The following is a 27,894-nucleotide window of genomic DNA, read 5'->3' on the forward strand; positions in this document are numbered from 1 at the left end:
ACCCTCAAAGACACGCTCCCCGACGGCGGCGTTCTTCCCCCGGCGGCGGAGGCGGCGTTCAGATCTCTTTGGTGGCGCGGACGCGGACGTTGCCGAAGCACTTGCCCATGGCCTCGAACAGCGGGTCGAGGAAGGTGTGCACGCAGATGGAGTAGACGCGGCTGACGCACTGGATCTCGATCATGTACGACTTGACCAACGGCACCACCGCCCAGATGTGGATGAAGGAGAGGATGGCGAAGAAGACGCCCCAGACCAGCGCCAGCGGGATGCCCACCAGCAGCGTCAGCAGCCGGTAGCACCAGTACTTGGTCACGGTGAAGGTGGTGAAGCTGGCCTTCCACACGCCGTCGAAGCTGTAGGTGCCCGGCGGCTCGGCGATCACGTCCTCGAAGTCCACCTGCCGGGGAAGGGGGGGCGAGAAGAGAGAGACATGAGGCGGATGACGTGGAGAGTAACTGAGTACGTTTTTACTTAAAGTCCGTACGAAGGTTCTGCTGTTTTTCTGGCTTAGTTCGGTGGGATAGAACCTGTGGTAAATACAGAACAAGATAAAGAAAGGCTTGATTTCATTGAGTTCAATAGACATAAGAGTTCATTAGACATAAGAGTTCATTAGACATAAGAGTTCATTAGACATAAGAGTTCATTAGACATAAGAGTTCATTAGACATAAGAGTTCATTAGACATAAGAGTTCATTAGACATAAGAGTTCATTAGACATAAGAGTTCATTAGACATAAGAGTTCATTAGACATAAGAGTTCATTAGACATAAGAGTTCATTAGACATAAGAGTTCATTAGACATAAGAGTTCATTAGACATAAGAGTTCATTAGACATAAGAGTCTAAGTTCTAAGCTTTGGTAAATACTTATCGTGTGTTATTTCGTGATTATAATAACTGCTTAATTGTAAACATCTCTTCCTGGCAGAAAAAGGGCGTGGCTGTCATGTGCGAATCATCGGGCGATTTACGGCGTCACCGCGACGACGACGGGCGGATTTATGGCGTTTCCACATCTGCAGAAACATCTCTCCATGAATCATCCTGTTTATCTGTGAGAGCAGGACCACGCCCGGACCACGCCCGATCCTCCTGCTCCTCCTCCTGCTCCTCCTCTTCCTCCTCCTGCTCCTCCTCTTCCTCCTGCTCCTCCTCTTCCTCCTCCTCCTGCTCCTGCTCCTCCTCTTCCTCCTCCTGCTCCTCCTCCTGCTCCTCCTCTTCCTCCTCCTGCTCCTCCTCTTCCTCCTCCTCCTCCTCCTGCTCCTCCTCTTCCTCCTCCTCCTGCTCCTCCTCTTCCTCCTCCTCCTGTTCCTGCTCCTCCTCTTCCTCCTCCTCCTGCTCCTGCTCCTCCTCTTCCTCCTCCTGCTCCTCCTCCTGCTCCTCCTCTTCCTCCTCCTGCTCCTCCTCTTCCTCCTCCTCCTCCTCCTGCTCCTCCTCTTCCTCCTCCTCCTGCTCCTCCTCTTCCTCCTCCTCCTGTTCCTGCTCCTCCTCTTCCTCCTCCTCCTCCTCCTGCTCCTCCTCTTCCTCCTCCTCCTCCTCCTGCTCCTCCTCTTCCTCCTCCTCCTGCTCCTCCACTTCCTCCTCCTCCTCCTCCTCCTCCTCCTGCTCCTCCTCTTCCTCCTCCTCCTGCTCCTCCACTTCCTCCTCCTCCTCCTCCTCCTCCTCCTGCTCCTCCTCCTCCTGCTCCTGCTCCTCCTCTTCCTCCTCCTGCTCCTCCTCCTGCTCCTCCTCTTCCTCCTCCTGCTCCTCCTCTTCCTCCTCCTCCTCCTCCTGCTCCTCCTCTTCCTCCTCCTCCTGCTCCTCCTCTTCCTCCTCCTCCTGTTCCTGCTCCTCCTCTTCCTCCTCCTCCTCCTCCTGCTCCTCCTCTTCCTCCTCCTCCTCCTCCTGCTCCTCCTCTTCCTCCTCCTCCTGCTCCTCCACTTCCTCCTCCTCCTCCTCCTCCTCCTCCTGCTCCTCCTCTTCCTCCTCCTCCTGCTCCTCCACTTCCTCCTCCTCCTCCTCCTCCTCCTCCTGCTCCTCCTCCTCCTCCTCCTGCTCCTCCTCTTCCTCCTCCTCCCCCTGCTCCTCCTCCTCCTGCTCCTCCCCCTAACCCTCGTTCAAACAGGAAACATGTTCATCTCTCTCTCGTTTCCACTCGTTTGTTTTCTGTCTCTGATCTAATATTGACTCTGTCGTTCCACATGGATCTGAAACCAGGACTAAACCAGGTCTAAACCAGGACTAAACCAGGACTAAACCAGGACTAAACCAGGTCTAAACCAGGACTAAACCAGGACTAAACCAGGACTAAACCAGGACTAAACCAGAACTAAACCAGGACTAAACCAGGACTAAACCAGGACTAAACCAGGTCTAAACCAGGACTAAACCAGGACTAAACCAGGACTAAACCAGGACCAAACCAGGGCTAAACCAGGGCTAAACCAGAACTAAACCAGGACTAAACCAGGTCTAAACCAGGACTAAACCAGGGCTAAACCAGAACTAAACCAGGACTAAACCAGGACTAAACCAGGTCTAAACCAGGACTAAACCAGGTCTAAACCAGGGCTAAACCAGGACTAAACCAGGACTAAACCAGGTCTAAACCAGGACTAAACCAGGTCTAAACCAGGGCTAAACCAGGGCTAAACCAGAACTAAACCAGGACTAAACCAGGACTAAACCAGGGCTAAACCAGGGCTAAACCAGAACTAAACCAGGACTAAACCAGGTCTAAACCAGGACTAAACCAGGACTAAACCAGGACTAAACCAGGTCTAAACCAGGTCTAAACCAGGGCTAAACCAGGGCTAAACCAGAACTAAACCAGGACTAAACCAGGACTAAACCAGGGCTAAACCAGGGCTAAACCAGAACTAAACCAGGACTAAACCAGGTCTAAACCAGGACTAAACCAGGACTAAACCAGGACTAAACCAGAACTAAACCAGGACTAAACCAGGACTAAACCAGGTCTAAACCAGGACTAAACCAGGACTAAACCAGGACTAAACCAGGTCTAAACCAGGTCTAAACCAGGTCTAAACCAGGTCTAAACCAGGACTAAACCAGGACTAAACCAGGGCTAAACCAGGGCTAAACCAGAACTAAACCAGGACTAAACCAGGTCTAAACCAGGACTAAACCAGGGCTAAACCAGAACTAAACCGGGACTAAACCGGGACTAAACCGGGACTAAACCAGGTCTAAACCAGGACTAAACCAGGACTAAACCAGGACTAAACCAGGTCTAAACCAGGACTAAACCAGGTCTAAACCAGGTCTAAACCAGGGCTAAACCAGGGCTAAACCAGGGCTAAACCAGAACTAAACCAGGACTAAACCAGGACTAAACCAGGGCTAAACCAGGGCTAAACCAGAACTAAACCAGGACTAAACCAGGTCTAAACCAGGGCTAAACCAGAACTAAACCAGGACTAAACCAGGTCTAAACCAGGGCTAAACCAGAACTAAACCAGGACTAAACCAGGTCTAAACCAGGACTAAACCAGGACTAAACCAGGACTAAACCAGGACTAAACTCCTCTATAGGTCTGTGGTGTGGATGATGTCAGACCTCTGCAAAGTTTCCAGTGTCTCATTAAAATCTCTTTCCACAGTTTTTTTTATCAGAACAAATGAGAGACCTGAGGACGGGAGGGCATCTGACGCACCGTGGCATGAGGACGGGAGGCCATGAGGACGGGAGGGCACGAGGACGGGAGGCCACGAGGACGGGAGGGCACGAGGACGGGAGGGCACGAGGACGGGAGGCCATGAGGACGGGAGGCCATGAGGACGGGAGGCCATGAGGACGGGAGGGCACGAGGACGGGAGGCCACGAGGACGGGAGGGCACGAGGACGGGAGGGCACGAGGACGGGAGGCCATGAGGACGGGAGGCCATGAGGACGGGAGGGCACGAGGACGGGAGGGCACGATGACGGGAGGCCATGAGGACGGGAGGCCATGAGGACGGGAGGCCATGAGGACGGGAGGCCATGAGGATGGGAGGGCACGAGGACGGGAGGCCACGAGGACGGGAGGGCACGAGGACGGGAGGGCACGAGGACGGGAGGGCACGAGGACGGGAGGCCATGAGGACGGGAGGCCATGAGGACGGGAGGGCACGAGGACGGGAGGCCATGAGGACGGGAGGCCATGAGGACGGGAGGGCACGAGGACGGGAGGGCACGAGGACGGGAGGCCATGAGGACGGGAGGCCATGAGGGCGGGAGGCCACGAGGACGGGAGGCCATGAGGACGGGAGGGCACGAGGACGGGAGGGCACGAGGACGGGAGGGCACGAGGACGGGAGGCCATGAGGACGGGAGGGCACGAGGACGGGAGGCCACGAGGACAGGAGGGCACGAGGACGGGAGGCCATGAGGACGGGAGGGCACGAGGACGGGAGGCCACGAGGACAGGAGGGCACGAGGACGGGAGGCCATGAGGACGGGAGGGCATCTGGGGTATTCTGTTGGTCCAAACAAAGGCTTTTTTTCCCTCGTTAAAGTTTATGATGCTGCATTTGGTTTGAATTCAGAAAAGAAAAAATAACTTTTCGTGGCTCACATAGTTTGAACGTGAGCTGGAGGTGATCTGAGGTGAGACCAGGACCAGGACCAGGACCAGGACCAGGACCAGGACTGGACCGGGACTGGACCGGGACTGGACCAGGACAGGACCAGGACAGGACCAGGACTCAAACAGAACCACACCAGGATAATCAGGACACTCAAACCAGCACCAGATTCAAGATTAGTACCAAGACAGAACACAGAACCAGACCGGGAGCAGACCAGGACCAGACCAGGACCAGACCAGACCGGGACCAGACTAAAACCAGACCGGGACCAGACCAGGAACAGACCAGGACCAGACCAGGACCAGACCAGGACCAGACCAGGACCAGACCAGACCGGGACCAGACTAAAACCAGACCGGGACCAGACCAGGAACAGACCAGGACCAGAACCAGAACCAGAACCAGACCAGGACCAGAACCAGACCAGAACCAGAACCAGACCAGGACCAGGACCAGACCAGGACCAGAACCAGACCAGGACCAGAACCAGACCAGGACCAGGACCAGACCAGGTCCAGGACCAGGCTCTGTGTGTTGGTGGAAAAGAGCAGACTGGAAAAGTCTGGTTTGAGGGAATCCCTTCAGTCGACTCTCTCATTACGAGTTAAATATAACACAAAGAGCTCAGTGTGGAACCGGGACAAAACCAGGACTCGGGTCGGACCCAGGTCTGGTCTGGAGACTTCCCCCAAAACCACGGCTACATATAGAAAAAGGGAAATCTGTTTTTCAGTTCAGCTGAAACGAAAGCTCCAGCTCAAGGAACCGTACGTTTAAGGCTGATTTATTCTTAATTATTAAAACATTGGACGAACCAGTCACGGACCAGTCACGGACCAGTTACGAACCAGTTACAAACCAGTTACAAACCAGTCACGAACCAGTCACGGACCAGTCACGAACCAGTCACGAACCAGTTACAAACCAGTCACAAACCAGTTACAAACCAGTTACAAACCAGTCACGGACCAGTCACGGACCAGTCACGAACCAGTCACGGACCAGTCACGTACCAGTTACAAACCAGTTACAAACCAGTCACGAACCAGTCACGGACCAGTCACGGACCAGTCACGAACCAGTTACGGACCAACTACGAACCAGTCACGAACCAGTCACGGACCAGTCACGAACCAGTTACGGACCAACTACGAACCAGTCACGAACCAGTCACGGACCAGCTACGAACCAGTCACGGACCAGTCACGAACCAGTTACAAACCAGTTACAAACCAGTCACGAACCAGTCACGGACCAGTCACGGACCAGTCACGGAACAGTCACGGAACAATCACGGACCAGTCACGAACCAGTCACGAACCAGTCACGAACCAGTCACGAACCAGTTACAAACCAGTCACGAACCAGTTACAGACCAGTCACGAACCAGTTACAAACCAGTCACGAACCAGTTACAGACCAGTCACGAACCAGTCACGGACCAGTCACGGACCAGTCACGGACCAGTCACGGACCAGTCACGGACCAGTCACGAACCAGTCACGAACCAGTCACGAACCAGTCACGGAACAGTCACGGAACAGTCACGGACCAGTCACGAACCATTCACGAACCAGTTACAAACCAGTCACGAACCAGTTACAGACCAGTCACGAACCAGTTACAAACCAGTCACGAACCAGTTACAGACCAGTCACGAACCAGTCACGGACCAGTCACGGACCAGTCACGGACCAGTCACGGACCAGTCACGAACCAGTCACGAACCAGTCACGGACCAGTCACGGACCAGTCACGGACCAGTCACGGACCAGTTACAGACCAGTCACGAACCAGTTACAGACCAGTCACGAACCAGTTACAGACAAGTCACGAACCAGTTACAGACCAGTCACGGACCAGTCACAAACCAGTTACGAACCAGTCACGAACCAGTCACGGACCAGTCACGGACCAGTCACAAACCAGTTACGAAACAGTCACGAACCAGTCACAAACCAGTCACAAACCAGTCACAAACCAGTCACGGACCAGTCACGGACCAGTTACGGACCAGCTACGAACCAGTCACGAACCAGTCACGGACCAGTCACGAACCAGTTACAAACCAGTTACAAACCAGTCACGAACCAGTCACGGACCAGTCACGAACCAGTCACGGACCAGTCACGTACCAGTTACAAACCAGTTACAAACCAGTCACGAACAAGTCACGGACCAGTTACGAACCAGTCACGGACCAGTCACGAACCAGTTACGGACCAACTACGAACCAGTCACGAACCAGTCACGGACCAGTCACGAACCAGTCACGTACCAGTCACGGACCAGTCACGGACCAGTCACGAACCAGTCACGGACCAGTCACGAACCAGTCACGTACTAGTCACGAATCAGTCACAGACCAGTCACAGACCAGTCACACACCAGTTACAGACCAGTTACGAACCAGTCACGGACCAGTCACACACCAGTTACAGACCAGTTACAAACCAGTCACGGACCAGTCACGAATCAGTCACAGACCAGTCACACACCAGTTACAGACCAGTCACACACCAGTCACACACCAGTCACGGACCAGTCACAGACCAGTCACACACCAGTTACAGACCAGTTACGAACCAGTCACGGACCAGTCACACACCAGTTACAGACCAGTTACAAACCAGTCACGGACCAGTCACGAATCAGTCACAGACCAGTCACACACCAGTTACAGACCAGTCACACATCAGTCACACACCAGTCACGGACCAGTGCTGCCGTGACAGAGCGCTGGTATGACCCTCGCACACGTTAGCATGAGTCGTTGTGCCGCTTTAGCTCAGTCCGAGGTCAAAGCGAGAGGCGCTAACGCTAAGATAAACAGACCATAATATCTCTGTTTACTCCATAAATACCGTCTCCATGGCAACTATCATCAGGAGGACACCGGCCCGGGAGTGAGTTTGATTCATCTTATCCGTGGCTCTCGGAGTGATGAGACGCCGGGGCCGTTGCCGTAGCGATGAACCATTTCATACCAAACATTGTGTCGGGAAAAAGTCCTGAAAACGTCAGTATAAGTCACAGACCCAAAGTGTTTAAACAAATACATTCTAGAGTCAGAGAGAAGAGGAACATCGTCTGAACGGAGAACGTTAGTTTAGCCTCAAGATGTCGGCAAATGTGAAAATACCACATATTTTACATGTTGTGTTTTAACGTTCAACACAGGAAATACAAAAACAGCAGATTTTTTTGATTTGTTTTGTTTGTTTGTTCAAGCATTTTTAAATTCTACTCGTCCGTAACCATGAGCCCGTGATATAATGTAGTTTTCATCTGTTTCCAGTTCTGCTCATTTAATCAAAGCTCGTTTCCGTGGCGACGCAAAAGAGACCGGAAAACGCAGTGAAACCGTTTCTGCTGCTGATTGTCCTTCGGGGTCAATAAAGAAGCTCGTCTGTTTATCTGAAGATGCAGCAAAAACAGGATAATACAGTCAAGAAACACATTCATCATCCGCGTTCGAATGGACGTTGAAACCCCCATCGATCACAACGACAAAGTACGCGATAATCTTCGGTTTTCGGAGCGTCACATATTTTTCACGTGTTCTGAAATGAGAGTTTGGACGTGATTCAATGAGAAGCCTCTGATTCAGCCTCATGTGACGCACCCGAACATCACATGACCCGACGGCGACGGCAGCGAGGAGAACCCGAAGGCGCCGCGTTTGTGTCTGCGAGGAGGTTTCACAGTATTACATTAAACGAATCTTGAGTTTATTTCTCCGAGTTCAACAGGAAGGTGCGTGTTTTGTTCTCCATCCACTGCAGGACAATTCCACTTCATTTTCCCGAGGGCCAAGGACTCGCCACTGTCACGACATTTTGGGTCGCACAACACTGTTTCAGTAAATTGAGTTAATGCAATAAAATACTGATTGGATTAAACTAGGACTCGACAAGAACCAACCAGGTCCGACCCAGGACTAACCGTGAGTCAAAACTGGGCCAAACCAAGACTAAACCAGGTCTTAACTAGTGCTAACCAGGCCTAAACTAGTGCTAACCAGGTCTAAACAGGTCTAAACTAGTGCTAACCAGGTCTAAACTAGTGCTAACCAGGTCTAAACTAGTGCTAACCAGGTCTAAACAGGTCTAAACTAGTGCTAACCAGGTCTAAACTAGTGCTAACCAGGTCTAAACTAGTGCTTACCAGGTCTAAACAGGTCTAAACTAGTGCTAACCAGGTCTAAACTAGTGCTAACCTGGTCTAAACAGGTCTAAACTAGTGCTAACCAGGTCTAAACTAGTGCTAACCAGGTCTAAACTAGTGCTTACCACGTCTAAACAGGTCTAAACTAGTGCTAACCAGGTCTAAACTAGTGCTAACCTGGTCTAAACAGGTCTAAACTAGTGCTAACCAGGTCTAAACTAGTGCTAACCTGGTCTAAACAGGTCTAAACTAGTGCTAACCAGGTCTAAACTAGTGCTAACCAGGTCTAAACTAGTGCTAACCAGGTCTAAACTAGTGCTTACCACGTCTAAACAGGTCTAAACTAGTGCTAACCAGGTCTAAACTAGTGCTAACCTGGTCTAAACAGGTCTAAACTAGTGCTAACCAGGTCTAAACTAGTGCTAACCTGGTCTAAACAGGTCTAAACTAGTGCTAACCAGGTCTAAACTAGTGCTAACCAGGTCTAAACTAGTGCTTACCAGGTCTAAATAGGTCTAAACTAGTGCTAACCAGGTCTAAACTAGTGCTTACCAGGTCTAAATAGGTCTAAACTAGTGCTAACCAGGTCTAAACTAGTGCTTACCAGGTCTAAACAGGTCTAAACTAGTGCTAACCAGGTCTAAACTAGTGCTAACCTGGTCTAAACAGGTCTAAACTAGTGCTAACCAAGTCTAAACTAGTGCTAACCAGGTCTAAACTAGTGCTAACCAAGTCTAAACTAGTGCTAACCAGGTATAAACAGGTATAAACTCGTGCTAACCAGGTCTAAACTAGTGCTAACCAGGTCTAAACAGGTATAAACTTGTGCTAACCAGGTCTAAACTAGTGCTAACCAAGTCTAAACTAGTGCTAACCAGGAATTAAACAAGTATTTTTTAGTTTTGATATTTGGAAAATGGTTTGTGGGCCGAATTGAATCACTTGGAGGGCCTGATTTGGCCCCCGGGCCTTAAGTTGGTTAGTCCTGATCTACTGTAAATGAGACTTTGACACTTGTTTTAATATTATTCATGGCGAGAGTCGCAGACCGTGAGTTCATCGTGGCCCGAGTACAGACTTTCGCAGCTTTGCCAAATGTCAGATTCCACACTTATCGTTCCCCCCGACACGCCGCAGCCCCCGACACGCCGCAGCGCCCGGCCCGAGCTCGTAAAGCCGGCGGAGGAGGAAGAAAAGAAAAGCTGGCGTCGCTTCAGATGGAAAAAAACAAAACCACAAAATTGGGAACAGGCCGCTCTTTATTTTTAGAACACGATGAAACTGTTCCTTTTTCCTCTGCGAGAGAGTGAGTCAGAGCGAGCGGGGGTCACATGAGGAATGTCCCGTCCGTCTCCGGAGCCAGGGGCAGAGGAGGGGGGAGCGGGATATCCCCAGGACCGCACCCTCTCGGCCGGGGTGGGGGGGGTTCCCTGCTCCTGAGCCCCCCTTAACTCACAGAGGCCATCCCACGTCCTTATTCCACCCCGACGCGCTCCCGACCGGGGGGGTTCCCTGCTCCCGAGCCCCCCTTAACTCACTGAGACCAGCCTACGTCCTTATCCCACCCCAACACGCTCCCGATCGGGGGGGTTCCCTGCTCCTGAGCCCCCCTTAACTCACAGAGGCCATCCCACGTCCTTATTCCACCCCGACGCGCTCCCGACCGGGGGGGGTTCCCTGCTCCCGAGCCCCCCTTAACTCACTGAGACCAGCCTACGTCCTTATTCCACCCCAACGCGCTCCCGATCGGGGGGGTTCCCTGCTCCCGAGCCCCCCTTAACTCACAGAGACCAGCCCCCAGGCCAGCCCACGTCCTTATCCCACCCCGACGCGCTCCCGACCGGGGGGTTCCCTGCTCCCGAGCCCCCCTAAACTCTGACAAACCCTCCAGAACCAGAGAACAGGCCTTTCACCCGCACGTTTTGTAACTCTTGGTTCGACCTGTGGGAGATTTACTGTTTTTGAAGAAACATAAATCCATAAAAGTCTCATTCTTTGTCTGGTTTTGGCTCCACAAACTCGTGGTCTTCATCTCGTCCTTTGAGCTGACGACAATCGCGTCTTTGAGGTCGAATAACGGCGCCGCTTCCTGAGGCTGTTGTGGAAGAAGACGAACTTTGTGCCAGTTTTTGTTTCACGTGGACCGGCCCAGTAACGACAGAAATGTGGGCCGCGACCCGGGACGACAAAACTGCAAACGGACCAGAGTGAATTCAACCGCACGATCCAAAAATATCTGTATCTTAAACGATATCGGTCGATCCACCGATGACGTCTCGGTGATACGATGTTTTCGCTCGGCTCTTGCCGTTTCATCAGGCGTTTTGTACGTTTGAGCTAAAGGCTAAAGCTGAAACTAGCGCAAAAGGGTAACTACTTCCTGTTTATCGCCGGCTTTTCACTCTACGTCGCGTTTTAACGTCTCTTTATGTCACGCGATGGGAAGTATGATAGTTGCGGTTTGCCGAGCGTCGATAAACAGAAAACGGCTGTTGCTAACGCGCTTGTTTGCTAGCTTTGAAAATGAAATTTCCCCATTTGGGACAATAAAGGAATATCTTATCTTATCTTATATTATCTTTGTTTAGCTAAGCATGCAGGCTCAACATAGAAGTAAGCATCAGCAGAAATATCATAAGATCAAAGTAATAATTGGTGAAAAGTGATTATTTTCTGTTTAAATGTGCTTTTTCACGCCTCGTGAGTTTGCGTTCTTGGGCGAAGCGGGATTGTGTGGTACAATCACCTGCGCCACAGCCACAGCCACAGCCACAGCCACAGCCACAGCCACAGCGCCACAGCCACAGCCACAGCCACAGCCACAGCCACAGCCACAGCCACAGCGCCACAGCCACAGCCACAGCCACAGCCACAGCCACAGCCACAGCCACAGCGCCACAGCCACAGCCACAGCCACAGCCACAGCCACAGCCACAGCCACAGCCACAGCGCCACAGCCACAGCCACAGCCACAGCGCCACAGCCACAGCCACAGCCACAGCCACAGCGCCACAGCCACAGCCACAGCCACAGCCACAGCCACAGCCACAGCGCCACAGCGCCACAGCCACAGCGCCACAGCCACAGCCACAGCCACAGCCACAGCCACAGCCACAGCCACAGCGCCACAGCCACAGCCACAGCGCCCCCTCATGGAGACGCAGCCAGTGGGCGGCAACTATGGCCAAATTAGCGATGTAGCAATATCAGCATTGTAAAAAGTAGTCCCACAATTAAGTTCCTGGGTCTAGATTTGTCCATAAAGTTTCAACGAATACTTTTGGAATGAATGGTACCATAAAGCTGCTCCCTCGGCTGGGCTGTGGTCCATCTGTGCTCAACATGTGCTACACTTTTAGCGCGTCCTCCGTGCGTCCGGAGCGAGTTGCTGCTGCCGTGGAAACGCCGGAACAGACTGTCAAACATATCATTCTTAAATAAATCCTCCCAAATATGAATGAAACGAAGCTCAATGTCTCTCGCCACAAACCAGAAGGCGAGTGACCAAACCCCACATCTGAAACTATGAACTGTCTGTCTTATCCTCCTCGCTCCCCCGCGGCCAGTCCCAGCGTCAGGTGCTCCAGAGCCTCAAGGACAATAAACAAGAAGTCTGCAGCAGCACGGAAAGAATGTGAGGAGCGTCCAAAACACGGAGAACAATGTCCACACGCAGGTGAAACGTCTCCAAATGAACACATGAACACAGAAAGAATGTGAGGAGCGTCCAAAACAAGGAGAACAATGTCCACTCGCAGGTGAAACGTCTCGAAATGAACACATGAACACAGAAAGAATGTGAGGAGCGTCCAAAACAAGGAGAACAATGTCCACACGCAGGTGAAACGTCTCCAAATGAACACATGAACACAGAAAGAATGTGAGGAGCGTCCAAAACAAGGAGAACAATGTCCACTCGCAGGTGAAACGTCTCGAAATGAACACATGAACACAGAAAGAATGTGAGGAGCGTCCAAAACAAGGAGAACAATGTCCACTCGCAGGTGAAACGTCTCGAAATGAACACATGAACACAGAAAGAATGTGAGGAGCGTCCAAAACAAGGAGAACAATGTCCACACGCAGGTGAAACGTCTCCAAATGAACACATGAACACAGAAAGAATGTGAGGAGCGTCCAAAACAAGGAGAACAATGTCCACATGCAGGTGAAACGTCTCGAAATGAACACATGAACACAGAAAGAATGTGAGGAGCGTCCAAAACAAGGAGAACAATGTCCACTCGCAGGTGAAACATCTCGAAATGTCCACATGAACACGAGAAACATCTCTAAATGTCCACATGAACAAGTGAAACGTCTCTAAATGCTCACATGAACAAGTCAAACGTCTCTAAATGTCCACATGAACAAGTCAAACGTCTCTAAATGTCCACATGAACAAGTGAAACGTCTCTAAATGTCCACATGAGCAAGTGAAACGTCTCTAAATGTCCACATGAACAAGTCAAACGTCTCTAAATGTCCACATGAGCAAGTGAAACGTCTCTAAATGTCCACATGAGCAAGTGAAACGTCTCTAAATGTCCACACGAGCAAGTAAAACGTCTCTAAATGTCCACATGAACAAGTCAAACGTCTCTAAATGTCCACATGAGCAAGTGAAACGTCTCTAAATGTCCACATGAGCAAGTGAAACGTCTCTAAATGTCCACACGAGCAAGTAAAACGTCTCTAAATGTCCACATGAACAAGTCAAACGTCTCTAAATGTCCACATGAGCAAGTGAAACGTCTCTAAATGTCCACATGAGCAAGTGAAACGTCTCTAAATGTCCACATACTTGTGCAGGTGGAGGAGAAGGTTCCAGAGTGCACCTTTAACCCTTCAGCCATGAGCTCTCCACATGTTCCACGATCATCACATTCCACAGCGTGAGTGAGCGCACCGCTCCATGGGTGTGGCTCGTACCACTTCACCCCGGCACCAGTCGTTTCATCATCTCAGTTTATCAGAAGCACAAACGTCTTCATCAAACACAAACGCTCCAGAAAGAGCCACTTCCCTCGTCAAAGTAAACACGCTCCAGGACCACGAGCCACGAGCCGAGAACCACGAGTCGAGAGCCACGAGCCGAGAGCCAAAAGCCACGAGCCGAGAGCCACGAGCCGAGAGCCACAAGCCACGAGCCAAGAGCCACGAGCCGAGAGCCACAAACCACGAGCCGAAAGCCACGGGCCACGAGCCGAGAGCCACGAGCCAAGAGCCACGAGCCGAGAGCCACGGGCCACGAGCCGAGAGCCAAAAGCCACGAGCCGAGAGCCACGGGCCACGAGCCGAGAGCCACGAGCCGAGAGCCACGAGCCGAGAGCCACGGGCCACGAGCCGAGAGCCACGAGCCGAGAGCCACGAGCCGAGAGCCACGGGCCACGAGCCGAGAGCCACGAGCCGAGAGCCACGAGCCGAGAGCCACGGGCCACGAGCCGAGAGCCACGAGCCGAGAGCCACGAGCCGAGAGCCACGGGCCACGAGCCGAGAGCCACGAGTCGAGAGCCACGGGCCACGAGCCACGAGCCGAGAGCCACGAGCCGAGAGCCACGAGCCGAGAGCCACGGGCCACGAGCCGAGAGCCACGGGCCGAGAGCCACGAGCCGAGATCCACAAGCCACGAGCCGAGAGCCACGAGCCGAGAGCCACGAGCCGAGAGCCACGAGCCGAGAGCCACAAGCCACGAGCCGAGAGCCACGAGCCGAGAGCCACAAGCCACGAGCCAAGAGCCACGAGCCGAGAGCCACAAACCACGAGCCGAAAGCCACGGGCCACGAGCCGAGAGCCACAAGCCAAGAGCCACGAGCCGAGAGCCACGGGCCACGAGCCGAGAGCCACGAGCCGAGAGCCACGGGCCACGAGCCGAGAGCCACGAGCCGAGAGCCACGAGCCGAGAGCCACAGAGTTAAATATATAAATCACATGTTACGTCCATTTACTCGCAATCGTTTTCTATTTTTCACTTCATGACTTCCACAAACACGTATCTGAGCAGTATTTGTAGTATTTGTAGTATCTGAGCAGTATTTGTAGTATCTGAGCAGTATTTGTAGTATCTGAGCAGTATTTGTAGTATTTGTAGTATCTGAGCAGTATTTGTAGTATCTGAGCAGTATTTGTAGTATTTGTAGTATCTGAGCTGTATTTGTAGTATCTGAGCAGTATTTGTAGTATCTGAGCAGTATTTGTAGTATCTGAGCAGTATTTGTAGTATCTGAGCAGTATTTGTAGTATCTGAGCAGTATTTGTAGTATTTGTAGTATCTGAGCAGTATTTGTAGTATCTGAGCAGTATTTGTAGTATTTGTAGTATCTGAGCAGTATTTGTAGTATCTGAGCAGTATTTGTAGTATCTGAGCAGTATTTGTAGTATCTGAGCAGTATTTGTAGTATCTGAGCAGTATTTGTAGTATTTGTAGTATCTGAGCAGTATTTGTAGTATCTGAGCAGTATTTGTAGTATTTGTAGTATCTGAGCAGTATTTGTAGTATCTGAGCAGTATTTGTAGTATCTGAGCAGTATTTGTAGTATTTGTAGTATCTGAGCAGTATTTGTAGTATCTGAGCAGTATTTGTAGTATTTGTAGTATCTGAGCAGTATTTGTAGTATCTGAGCAGTATTTGTAGTATCTGAGCAGTATTTGTAGTATTTGTAGTATCTGAGCAGTATTTGTAGTATCTGAGCAGTATTTGTAGTATCTGAGCAGTATTTGTAGTATTTGTAGTATCTGAGCAGTATTTGTAGTATCTGAGCAGTATTTGTAGTATTTGTAGTATCTGAGCAGTATTTGTAGTATCTGAGCAGTATTTGTAGTATCTGAGCAGTATTTGTAGTATTTGTAGTATCTGAGCAGTATTTATAGTATCTGAGCAGTATTTGTAGTATTTGTAGTATCTGAGCAGTATTTGTAGTATCTGAGCAGTATTTGTAGTATCTGAGCAGTATTTGTAGTATTTGTAGTATCTGAGCAGTATTTGTAGTATCTGAGCAGTATTTGTAGTATCTGAGCAGTATTTGTAGTATTTGTAGTATCTGAGCAGTATTTGTAGTATCTGAGCAGTATTTGTAGTATCTGAGCAGTATTTGTAGTATTTGTAGTATCTGAGCAGTATTTGTAGTATCTGAGCAGTATTTGTAGTATCTGAGCAGTATTTGTAGTATTTGTAGTATCTGAGCAGTATTTGTAGTATCTGAGCAGTATTTGTAGTATCTGAGCAGTATTTGTAGTATTTGTAGTATCTGAGCAGTATTTGTGACCTCTGACCTCACGATGAGACCGCGGATCGTGACTTATTCTCATGATGTCATGTGCCAAGTCTAAATCTGACCAGAGCAGCGGTCAGCGGGGAATGCCCAAGTATGCAGCGTACTTCAACAGAATATTACTCAAGTACTTCAACAGAATATTACTCATGTACTTCAACAGAATATTACTCATGTACTTCAACAGAATATTACTCAAGTACTTCAACAGAATATTACTCATGTACTTCAACAGAATATTACTCATGTACTTCAACAGAATATTACTCAAGTACTTCAACAGAATATTACTCATGTACTTCAACAGAATATCATGTACTTCAACAGAATATTACTCTAGTACTTCAACAGAATATCACTCAAGTACTTCAACAGAATATCACTCAAGTACTTCAACAGAATATCATGTACTTCAACAGAATATCACTCATGTACTTCAACAGAATATTACTCAAGTACTTCAACAGAATATTACTCAAGTACTTCAACAGAATATTACTCAAGTACTTCAACAGAATATCACTCAAGTACTTCAACAGAATATTACTCATGTACTTCAACAGAATATCACTCAAGTACTTCAACAGAATATTACTCAAGTACTTCAACAGAATATTACTCATGTACTTCAACAGAATATTACTCAAGTACTTCAACAGAATATTACTCAAGTACTTCAACAGAATATCACTCAAGTACTTCAACAGAATATTACTCATGTACTTCAACAGAATATTACTCAAGTACTTCAACAGAATATTACTCTAGTACTTCAACAGAATATTACTCAAGTACTTCAACAGAATATTACTCTAGTACTTCAACAGAATATTACTCTAGTACTTCAACAGAATATTACTCAAGTACTTCAACAGAATATCACTCAAGTACTTCAACAGAATATTACTCATGTACTTCAACAGAATATCACTCAAGTACTTCAACAGAATATTACTCAAGTACTTCAACAGAATATTACTCATGTACTTCAACAGAATATTACTCAAGTACTTCAACAGAATATTACTCAAGTACTTCAACAGAATATCACTCAAGTACTTCAACAGAAAACCCCTGCTCCTCACCCCGCTCCTCACCCCGCTCCTCACCCCTGCTCCTCACCCCTGCTCCTCACCCCGCTCCTCACCCCGCTCCTCACCCCTGCTCCTCACCCCGCTCCTCACCCCGCTCCTCACCCCGCTCCTCACCCCTGCTCCTCACCCCCGCTCCTCACCCTGCTCCTCACCCCTGCTCCTCACCCCGCTCCTCACCCCTGCTCCTCACCCCGCTCCTCACCCCTGCTCCTCACCCCTGCTCCTCACCCCTGCTCCTCACCCCTGCTCCTCACCCCGCTCCTCACCCCGCTCCTCACCCCGCTCCTCACCCCCGCTCCTCACCCCGCTCCTCACCCCGCTCCTCACCCGCTCCTCACCCGCTCCTCACCCCGCTCCTCACCCGCTCCTCACCCCGCTCCTCACCCCCGCTCCTCACCCCGCTCCTCACCCCGCTCCTCACCCCGCTCCTCACCCGCTCCTCACCCCGCTCCTCACCCCGCTCCTCACCCCGCTCCTCACCCCGCTCCTCACCCTCGCGCTCCAGTCGCGTCTCCAAACACGCAGCAGCAGCAGCGCTCTCGCCTCCCACTGACAGCTCGAGCCTCTCACGCATGCGCACACGCTCTTACGCACGCACACACGCACTTTTTTCGTTTACAATAAAACTTCCAAAACTTTAGCAAAACACGACTCCATCTCTAAAAGTCGCTCCGAGCGCCTTTTACGCACACGCGCTCTTACGCACGCTCTTACGCACACATTACGCACACACTTACGCACACGCGCGCCCTTTACATTTACTATAAAACTTCCCAAACTTTAGCCAAACACAACTCTCTCTCTCTCTCTCTCTCGCCGCGCGTCAAAGTCGCTCCGTGCGCCTTTGACGCGCGCGCGGCGGCACAAACGCGACAGGTTGACGCACCTTCACCACGTCGTCGTTGACGTGCCTCGGGTCCCGGTTGACCAGGTCGATCTCCTTGGTGTGCACGTCCTCCATGGTCTTCTCGTTCAGGCTCTCGTTGTCCATGTCCTTGTTGTTGGGTTTGTAGATGTTTCCCTGTTTGCGGATGAACGGCGAATGTAGAAACTCCTGGAGGACAAGACGCGCGCGCACCGCCACCGGGAGCGGAGTCAGTGCTGGAGTCAGAGCTGGAGTCAGAGCTGGAGTCAGAGCTGGAGTCAGAGCTGGAGTCAGAGCTGGAGTCAGTGCTGGAGTCAGAGCTGGAGGCAGGAGGAGAGGGAGGAGGAGAGAGAGGAGAAGCGAGAGAATGAGGAGGTGGTGGAGGAGATGGACGCAGTGCGAGCGCGCAGTGGAGTGTGCGCGCCGCGGGACCAGCAGCGGCAGAGGAGGAGGCAGAGGAGGTGGAGGCAGAGGAGGAGGAGGCAGAGGAGGAGCGGGGATGGCTCAGGTCTGGAGAGGACACACCCTCCGCGTCACCACCAGGGGGCCTCACCGCGCGCGCTCACAGACGCTTCAGACGGAACAGACGCGGTGCGTAAAAGTGCCAGAGCCAAAAGGTCAAATGGGGAAATGTCCATCACATAAACACGACTTCCGGCTTCCGGTTGGACACAGGACTCTTTCCTCATTCAATAGTTGTAATATTTAGTTTTATGAAGAGTTCTGCCCGTTTTAGTCCCGATGTGGACCTGAGAATGTGCACATTTCCCCCAAATTCATCATTTCTCAATATTCATAAACTTGTAGAATAAATATTTTTTTTCGTCCACGGCTAACGAGCTAAAGCGACTAAAGCCCTAAAGCGGCTAAAGCCCTAAAGCGGCTAAAGAGCTAAAGCCCTAAAGCAGTCAAAGAGCTAAAGCGGCTAAAGAGCTAAAGCGGCTAACAAGCTAAAGTGGCTAAAGCCCAAAAGCGGCTAAAGAGCTAAAGCGGCTAAAGCCCTAAAGCGGCTAAAGGCTTCAAATGTGTTTTAAGAGGCAGTTCTGAGACTCCAGCACTTTTTCCAGTGCTCGATGTATTATTACTGCTGCAGTTCCATGGACGGGCCACAGGGGGCGCTCACAGCATGTTTGAGCGAGCAGCGCCTCCTCAGACACGTGAACAGCTGCAGTTCCATGGACGGGCCACAGGGGGCGCTCACAGCATGTTTGAGCGAGCAGCGCCTCCTCAGACACGTGAACAGCTGCAGTTCCATGGACGGGCCACAGGGGGCGCTCACAGCATGTTTGAGCGAGCAGCGCCTCCTCAGACACGTGAACAGCTGCAGTTCCATGGACGGGCCACAGGGGGCGCTCACAGCATGTTTGAGCGAGCAGCGCCTCCTCAGACACGTGAACAGCTGCAGTTCCATGGACGGGCCACAGGGGGCGCTCACAGCATGTTTGAGCGAGCAGCGCCTCCTCAGACACGTGAACAGCTGCAGTTCCATGGACGGGCCACAGGGGGCGCTCACAGCATGTTTGAGCGAGCAGCGCCTCCTCAGACACGTGAACAGCTGCAGTTCCATGGACGGGCCACAGGGGGCGCTCACAGCATGTTTGAGCGAGCAGCGCCTCCTCAGACACGTGAACAGCTGCAGTTCCATGGACGGGCCACAGGGGGCGCTCACAGCATGTTTGAGCGAGCAGCGCCTCCTCAGACACGTGAACAGCTGCAGTTCCATGGACGGGCCACAGGGGGCGCTCACAGCATGTTTGAGCGAGCAGCGCCTCCTCAGACACGTGAACAGCTGCATGGTTACGCGGCGCTTGGCAGGGCTCGTCCTCGGCTCCAGTTCAACGTTGAGTTTGGACTTTCCCTGCACCAGAGCCGGCTGGTAACCATGGCGACGCTGACGGTAAAATGCTTCCCAAAAAAATAGTTTTAAAGGCGCACTGCGTAACTTTTCTCCTGCTTGTCTCTGGAATGTTCCACAGTGGATGGCAGTAAACATGTCCATCTCCATGGAAACGAGCAGCCGTGTTTTACAGTGTATTTTTAAAGCAAGAAAAACACTTCAAAAATGAAAGTTACTTAAGTATAAAGCTGTTTAATGCTTTAGTGTGGAACATTCAGGCCATTGATGCTCCAAGAAGCTGGGCCACGTGTAGTCCTGATGTAGACCTGGTTTAGTCCTGGTGTAGACCTGGTTTAGTCCTGGTGTAGACCTGGTTTAGTCCTGGTTTAGTCCTGGTTTAGACCTGGTTTAGTCCTGGTTTAGACCTGGTGTAGACCTGGTTTAGTCCTGGTGTAGACCTGGTTTAGACCTGGTGTAGACCTGGTTTAGTCCTGGTGTAGACCTGGTTTAGTCCTGGTTTAGTCCTGGTTTAGACCTGGTTTAGTCCTGGTTTAGACCTGGTGTAGACCTGGTTTAGTCCTGGTGTAGACCTGGTTTAGTCCTGATGTAGACCTGGTTTAGTCCTGGTTTAGTCCTGGTTTAGACCTGGTTTAGTCCTGGTGTAGACCTGGTTTAGTCCTGGTGTAGACCTGGTTTAGTCCTGGTGTAGACCTGGTTTAGTCCTGGTGTAGACCTGGTTTAGTCCTGGTGTAGACCTGGTTTAGTCCTGGTTTAGTTCTGATGTAGACCTGGTTTAGTCCTGATGTAGACCTGGTTTAGTCCTGATGTAGACCTGGTTTAGTCCTGGTTTAGTCCTGGTTTAGATGTGGTGGACATGAAAGTGTCCACACTCTTGGGGCGTGGTCACGCTCTTGGGGCGTGGTCACGCTCTTGGGGCGTGTCCACACTCTTGGGGTGTGGTCACGCTCTTGGGGCGTGGTCACGCTCTTGGGGCGTGGTCACGCTCTTGGGGCGTGGTCACACTCTTGGGGCGTGTCCACACTCTTGGGGCGTGGTCACGCTCTTGGGGCGTGTCCACACTCTTGGGGCGTGGTCACGCTCTTGGGGCGTGTCCACACTCTTGGGGCGTGGTCACGCTCTTGGGGCGTGGTCACACTTTTGGGGCGTGGTCACGCTCTTGGGGCGTGGTCACGCTCTTGGGGCGTGGTCACGCTCTTGGGGCGTGGTCACACTCTTGGGGCGTGGTCACACTCTTGGGGCGTGTCCACACTCTTGGGGCGTGGTCACGCTCTTGGGGTGTGGTCACACTCTTGGGGCGTGTCCACACTCTTGGGGCGTGGTCACGCTCTTGGGGTGTGGTCACACTCTTGGGGCGTGTCCACACTCTTGGGGCGTGTCCACGCTCTTGGGGCGTGTCCACACTCTTGGGGCGTGGTCACGCTCTTGGGGCGTGTCCACACTCTTGGGGCGTGGTCACGCTCTTGGGGCGTGGTCACACTTTTGGGGCGTGGTCACGCTCTTGGGGCGTGGTCACGCTCTTGGGGCGTGTCCACACTCTTGGGGCGTGGTCACGCTCTTGGGGCGTGGTCACACTCTTGGGGCGTGGTCACACTCTTGGGGCGTGGTCACACTCTTGGGGCGTGTCCACACTCTTGGGGCGTGGTCACGCTCTTGGGGTGTGGTCACACTCTTGGGGCGTGTCCACACTCTTGGGGCGTGGTCACGCTCTTGGGGTGTGGTCACACTCTTGGGGCGTGTCCACACTCTTGGGGCGTGTCCACGCTCTTGGGGCGTGTCCACACTCTTGGGGCGTGTCCACACTCTTGGGGCGTGTCCACACTCTTGGGGCGTGTCCACGCTCTTGGGGTGTGGTCACACTCTTGGGGCGTGTCCACACTCTTGGGGCGTGTCCACGCTCTTGGGGCGTGTCCACACTCTTGGGGCGTGTCCACGCTCTTGGGGCGTGTCCACACTCTTGGGGCGTGTCCACACTCTTGGGGCGTGTCCACACTCTTGGGGCGTGTCCACGCTCTTGGGGTGTGGTCACACTCTTGGGGCGTGTCCACACTCTTGGGGCGTGTCCACGCTCTTGGGGCGTGTCCACACTCTTGGGGCGTGTCCACACTCTTGGGGCGTGTCCACGCTCTTGGGGTGTGGTCACACTCTTGGGGCGTGTCCACGCTCTTGGGGCGTGTCCACACTCTTGGGGCGTGGTCACGCTCTTGGGGCGTGTCCACACTCTTGGGGCGTGGTCACGCTCTTGGGGCGTGGTCACACTTTTGGGGCGTGGTCACGCTCTTGGGGCGTGGTCACGCTCTTGGGGCGTGTCCACACTCTTGGGGCGTGGTCACGCTCTTGGGGCGTGGTCACACTCTTGGGGCGTGGTCACACTCTTGGGGCGTGGTCACACTCTTGGGGCGTGTCCACACTCTTGGGGCGTGGTCACGCTCTTGGGGTGTGGTCACACTCTTGGGGCGTGTCCACACTCTTGGGGCGTGGTCACGCTCTTGGGGTGTGGTCACACTCTTGGGGCGTGTCCACACTCTTGGGGCGTGTCCACGCTCTTGGGGCGTGTCCACACTCTTGGGGCGTGTCCACACTCTTGGGGCGTGTCCACACTCTTGGGGCGTGTCCACGCTCTTGGGGTGTGGTCACACTCTTGGGGCGTGTCCACACTCTTGGGGCGTGTCCACGCTCTTGGGGCGTGTCCACACTCTTGGGGCGTGTCCACGCTCTTGGGGCGTGTCCACGCTCTTGGGGCGTGTCCACGCTCTTGGGGCGTGTCCACACTCTTGGGGCGTGGTCACACTCCTGGTTTGGACATGTTTGTGACTAACGTGAAAACTGCTCCTGATTTAATTCAAACATGCCCGTAATCTCATTTTAGTCCCTGTTTAGTCTTTAAATCGTCTGCATCACTTCATGTTCTACTGGACTAGTTTTGCTGAATGTCTGTCCCCTGTCGTGGTCCAAAGCCACACACAGATGGCACAGTCCTGAGCGTCTCAATAGTGTCCTGAGCGTCTCTATGGTGTCCTGAGCGTCTCTATAGTGTCCTGAGCGTCTCCATGGTGTTCTGAGCGTCTCCATGGTGTCCTGAGCGTCTCTATAGTGTCCTGAGCGTCTCCATGGTGTTCTGAGCGTCTCCATGGTGTCCTGAGCGTCTCTATAGTGTCCTGAGCGTCTCCATGGTGTCCTGAGCGTCTCCATGGTGTCCTGAGCGTCTCTATGGTGTCCTGAGCGTCTCTATAGTGTCCTGAGCGTCTCTATGGTGTCCAGAGCGTCTCTATAGTGTCCTGAGCGTCTCTATAGTGTCCTGAGCGTCTCTATGGTGTCCTGAGCGTCTCTATAGTGTCCTGAGCATCTCCATGGTGTCCTGAGCGTCTCCATGGTGTCCTGAGCGTCTCTATGGTGTCCTGAGCATCTCCATGGTGTTCTGAGCGTCTCTATGGTGTCCTGAGCGTCTCCATGGTGTCCTGAGCATCTCCATGGTGTCCTGAGCGTCTCCATGGTGTCCTGAGCGTCTCCATGGTGTCCTGAGCGTCTCTATGGTGTCCAGAGCGTCTCTATGGTGTCCTGAGCGTCTCCATGGTGTCCTGAGCGTCTCTATAGTGTCCTGAGCGTCTCTATAGTGTCCTGAGCGTCTCTATAGTGTCCTGAGCGTCTCTATGGTGTCCTGAGCGTCTCTATGGTGTCCAGAGCGTCTCTATGGTGTCCTGAGCGTCTCTATGGTGTCCTGAGCGTCTCCATGGTGTCCAGAGCGTCTCTATAGTGTCCTGAGCGTCTCTATGGTGTCCAGAGCGTCTCTATGGTGTCCAGAGCGTCTCTATGGTGTCCTGAGCGTCTCTATGGTGTCCAGAGCGTCTCTATAGTGTCCTGAGCGTCTCTATGGTGTCCAGAGCGTCTCTATAGTGTCCTGAGCGTCTCTATGCTGTCCAGAGCGTCTCTATAGTGTCCTGAGCGTCTCTATGGTGTCCAGAGCGTCTCTATAGTGTCCTGAGCGTCTCTATGGTGTCCAGAGCGTCTCTATAGTGTCCTGAGCGTCTCTATGGTGTCCAGAGCGTCTCTATGGTGTCCTGAGCGTCTCTATGGTGTCCAGAGCGTCTCTATGGTGTCCAGAGCGTCTCTATGGTGTCCAGAGCGTCTCTATGGTGTCCAGAGCGTCTCTATGGTGTCCAGAGCGTCTCTATAGTGTCCTGAGCGTCTCTATGGTGTCCAGAGCGTCTCTATGGTGTCCAGAGCGTCTCTATGGTGTCCAGAGCGTCTCTATGGTGTCCTGAGCGTCTCTATGGTGTCCAGAGCGTCTCTATGGTGTCCAGAGCGTCTCCATGGTGTCCTGAGCGTCTCAATGGTGTCCAGAGCGTCTCTATAGTGTCCTGAGTGTCTCTATGGTGTCCAGAGCGTCTCTATAGTGTCCTGAGCGTCTCTATGGTGTCCAGAGCGTCTCTATGGTGTCCAGAGCGTCTCTATGGTGTCCAGAGCGTCTCTATGGTGTCCTGAGCGTCTCTATGGTGTCCAGAGCGTCTCTATGGTGTCCAGAGCGTCTCCATGGTGTCCTGAGCGTCTCAATGGTGTCCAGAGCGTCTCTATAGTGTCCTGAGTGTCTCTATGGTGTCCAGAGCGTCTCCATGGCGCAGTGAGCGTCTCATGAATCAGGTTTTGGTTTAAAGTCACTGAAAAGAATGCGGCTCCGGAGTCGGAAACTCGGCAACAGTAAGAATGTAATGACATCATCGCTGGAGATACCTGCGAGTGGAAAAGTAGGAGGTTTGTGCCGGTTTAACCCCTTTAACCCGCCTCTTCTCCTCTTACAGTCATCATCTCGCCCTAAGTCACATTCTACACGCGCTTTCTGCACGTTAAACATCTCTATCAGTTTATTCTGCCGCTGTTTATCCAAATGCACCGCAACAGAGCCACGCCTTTTGACCTTTGACCTGCTCCGACACCACGTTTAAAGCAACATCATGTCTAAAAGCGTTCCAATCTGCACTCACTCATTTAAGCTGCATTATGAGTTATGGGGGTGTTTTTTTTTTAAATGACTTATTGAACATTTGGGAAAAGGATGTGACTAAGTTTATACAGTAACACTTTAGTGTCAGTTTAGACCTGACTTAGTCTCGTTTTAGACCTGGTTTAGTCTAATTTTAGAACTGGTTTAGTCTCGTTTTAGGCCTGGTTTAGTCTAATTTTAGACCTGGTTTAGTCTCATTTTAGTTCTGGTTTAGTCTCATTTTAGACCTGGTTTAGACCTGGTCTAGTCTAATTTTAGACCTGGTTTAGTCTCGTTTTAGACCTGGTTTAGTCTCATTTTAGACCTGGTTTAGACCTGGTTTAGTCTAGTTTTAGACCTGGTTTAGTCTCATTTTAGACCTGGTTTAGTCTCATTTTGGACCTGGTTTAGTCTCATTTTATACCTGGTTTAGACCTGGTTTAGTCTCATTTTAGACCTGGTTTAGACCTGGTCTAGTCTAATTTTAGACCTGGTTTAGTCTCGTTTTAGACCTGGTTTAGTCTCATTTTAGACCTGGTTTAGACCTGGTTTAGTCTAGTTTTAGACCTGGTTTAGTCTCATTTTAGACCTGGTTTAGTCTCATTTTGGACCTGGTTTAGTCTCATTTTATACCTGGTTTAGACCTGGTTTAGTCACATTTTAGACCTGGTTTAGACCTGGTCTAGTCTAATTTTAGACCTGGTTTAGTCTCGTTTTAGACCTGGTTTAGTCTCATTTTAGACCTGGTTTAAACCTGGTTTAGTCTAGTTTTAGACCTGGTTTAGTCTCATTTTAGACCTGGTTTAGTCTCATTTTAGACCTGGTTTAGACCTGGTTTAGTCTAGTTTTAGACCTGGTTTAGTCTCATTTTAGACCTGGTTTAGTCTCATTTTGGACCTGGTTTAGTCTCATTTTATACCTGGTTTAGACCTGGTTTAGTCACATTTTAGACCTGGTTTAGACCTGGTCTAGTCTAATTTTAGACCTGGTTTAGTCTCGTTTTAGACCTGGTTTAGTCTCATTTTAGACCTGGTTTAGACCTGGTTTAGTCTAGTTTTAGACCTGGTTTAGTCTCATTTTAGACCTGGTTTAGTCTCATTTTGGACCTGGTTTAGTCTCATTTTATACCTGGTTTAGACCTGGTTTAGTCACATTTTAGACCTGGTTTAGACCTGGTCTAGTCTAATTTTAGACCTGGTTTAGTCTCGTTTTAGACCTGGTTTAGTCTCATTTTAGACCTGGTTTAAACCTGGTTTAGTCTAGTTTTAGACCTGGTTTAGTCTCATTTTAGACCTGGTTTAGTCTCATTTTAGACCTGGTTTAGTCTCATTTTATACCTGGTTTAGACCTGGTTTAGTCTAGTTTTAGACCTGGTTTAGTCTCATTTTAGACCTGGTTTAGTCTCATTTTGGACCTGGTTTAGTCTCATTTTGGACCTGGTTTAGTCTCATTTTATACCTGGTTTAGACCTGGTTTAGTCACATTTTAGACCTGGTTATATTTATTTAACGGTCGCGTGTTAAAACGTCACATTTAGTTATGTTGTACTTAGTTACTTTCCACCGCTGCACCCGCCCCACATTTGCAGGTCATTTTGTCTGTTTTTACTTTCTTTTCCGTGGCTCCTGCTCGGATTTGTTTGCACTTTGCGTGTGTTTAGCGTCTGAAGCTGGAGCCGCGGAGTGAATGGAAGAGTCTGAGAGCTTTCCATGAGCTAAAGATGGACATGTCCCAGGAGAGTCTGCGGGCGTGAGACAAGCCCCAGTGTCCCGCGAGACGAGCCCCAGTGTCCTCTAAGACAAGCCCCGGTGTCCCGCTAGACGAGCCCCAGTGTCCCGCGAGACGAGCCCCGGTGTCCCGCGAGACGAGCCCCAGTGTCCCGCGAGACGAGCCCCGGTGTCCCACAAGACAAGCCCCGGTGTCCCGCGAGACGAGCCCCAGTGTCCCGCGAGACGAGCCCCAGTGTCCCGCGAGACGAGCCCCAGTGTCCTGAAAGACAACCCCCAGTGTCCCGTGAGACGAGCCCCAGTGTCCCGCGAGATAAGTCCCAGTGTCCAGCAAGACGAGCCCCGGTGTCCCGTGAGACGAGCCCCAGTGTCCCGCGAGATAAGTCCCAGTGTCCAGCGAGACGAGCCCCGGTGTCCCGTGAGACGAGCCCCGGTGTCCCAGAAGCACCGGGCAAATCAGGGCGGATCCATCCGCGCGCCACAGACCGCGTCCCGCGCGCCTTTTACGCACGAGCCCTCCGCAGCCGCGCGCGCAGGTGAATGTCACAGGCAAACTCTAAAGAGACTCTAAAGAGCTCTGAATGGACTCACACGTCCTGCAGAAGCGTGGCCCGGGCAGAGGGACAAGCAGCGGGACAAGCAGCGGGACAAGCAGCGGGACAAGCAGAGGAGGAGATAAAAGGGCATAGTGAAGTGTTAAGAGTGAAGTACCTCGGGTTCAGAGTCCTTCAGTCCTCCGGTCATGCTGGAGCTACTGGAGCTGGTGGAGCTGGTGGAGCTGGTGGAGCTGGTGGAGCTGGTGGAGCTGGTGGAGCTGGTGGAGCTGGTGGAGCTGGTGGAGCTGGAGCTCTTCACGCAGCAGATTCACTGAGTGAAGTGGGAGTGAACCTGCTGCTCATGTCAGCCGGGAATCAGGAAGCGAGTGGGGTGGTGTAGAGGGTGGTGTTGAGGTGGTGTAGAGGGTGGTGTTGAGGTGGTGTAGAGAGTGGTGTTAAGACTGGTGTTGGGCTGGTGTTGAGGTGGTGCTGTTGAGGTAGTGTTGGGCTGGTGTTGAGATTGTGTTGGGCTGGTGTTGAGGTGGTGTTGAGGTAGTGTTCAGGTTGTGTTGGGCTGGTGTTGAGGTGGTGTTGGGCTGGTGTTGAGGTGGTGTTGAGGTAGTGTTCAGGTTGTGTTGGGCTGGTGTTGAGGTGGTGTTGTGGTTGTGTTGGGCTGGTGTTGAGGTGGTGTTGAGGTTGTGTTGGGCTGGTGTTGAGGTGGTGTTGAGGTGGTGTTGAGGTTGTGTTGGGCTGGTGTTGAGGTGGTGTTGGGCTGGTGTTGAGGTGGTGTTGAGGTAGTGTTCAGGTTGTGTTGGGCTGGTGTT

At 51.7% G+C, this 27,894-nt stretch overlaps 1 protein-coding gene and 1 long non-coding RNA gene across 2 annotated transcripts; both read right to left on the reverse strand.

Moving 5' to 3' along the window:
• Positions 1 to 57: 57 nt before the first annotated feature.
• cav1 (caveolin 1) lies at positions 58 to 27,338 on the reverse strand. Its single transcript, XM_072435545.1, has 3 exons — positions 27,246 to 27,338; positions 17,996 to 18,163; positions 58 to 400 (listed from the first exon to the last, which is right to left on the reverse strand). Exons 1-3 carry the CDS (start codon positions 27,276 to 27,278, stop codon positions 59 to 61), a joined length of 543 nt encoding a protein of 180 aa, XP_072291646.1. The 5' UTR covers positions 27,279 to 27,338; the 3' UTR covers position 58.
• On the reverse strand, positions 25,367 to 25,964 carry LOC140349276 (uncharacterized). The gene is made up of 3 exons (XR_011924526.1): positions 25,507 to 25,964; positions 25,452 to 25,473; positions 25,367 to 25,396 (listed from the first exon to the last, which is right to left on the reverse strand). It is a non-coding gene; the product is annotated as an uncharacterized lncRNA (long non-coding RNA).
• Positions 27,339 to 27,894: the final 556 nt, after the last annotated feature.

The sequence above is a fragment of the Eucyclogobius newberryi genome, unplaced genomic scaffold, assembly GCF_026437365.1.
Source record: "Eucyclogobius newberryi isolate DKJ021-1_F unplaced genomic scaffold, fEucNew1.0.hap1 SCAF_7, whole genome shotgun sequence".
Classification (NCBI taxonomy): Eukaryota; Metazoa; Chordata; class Actinopteri; order Gobiiformes; family Gobiidae; genus Eucyclogobius; species Eucyclogobius newberryi.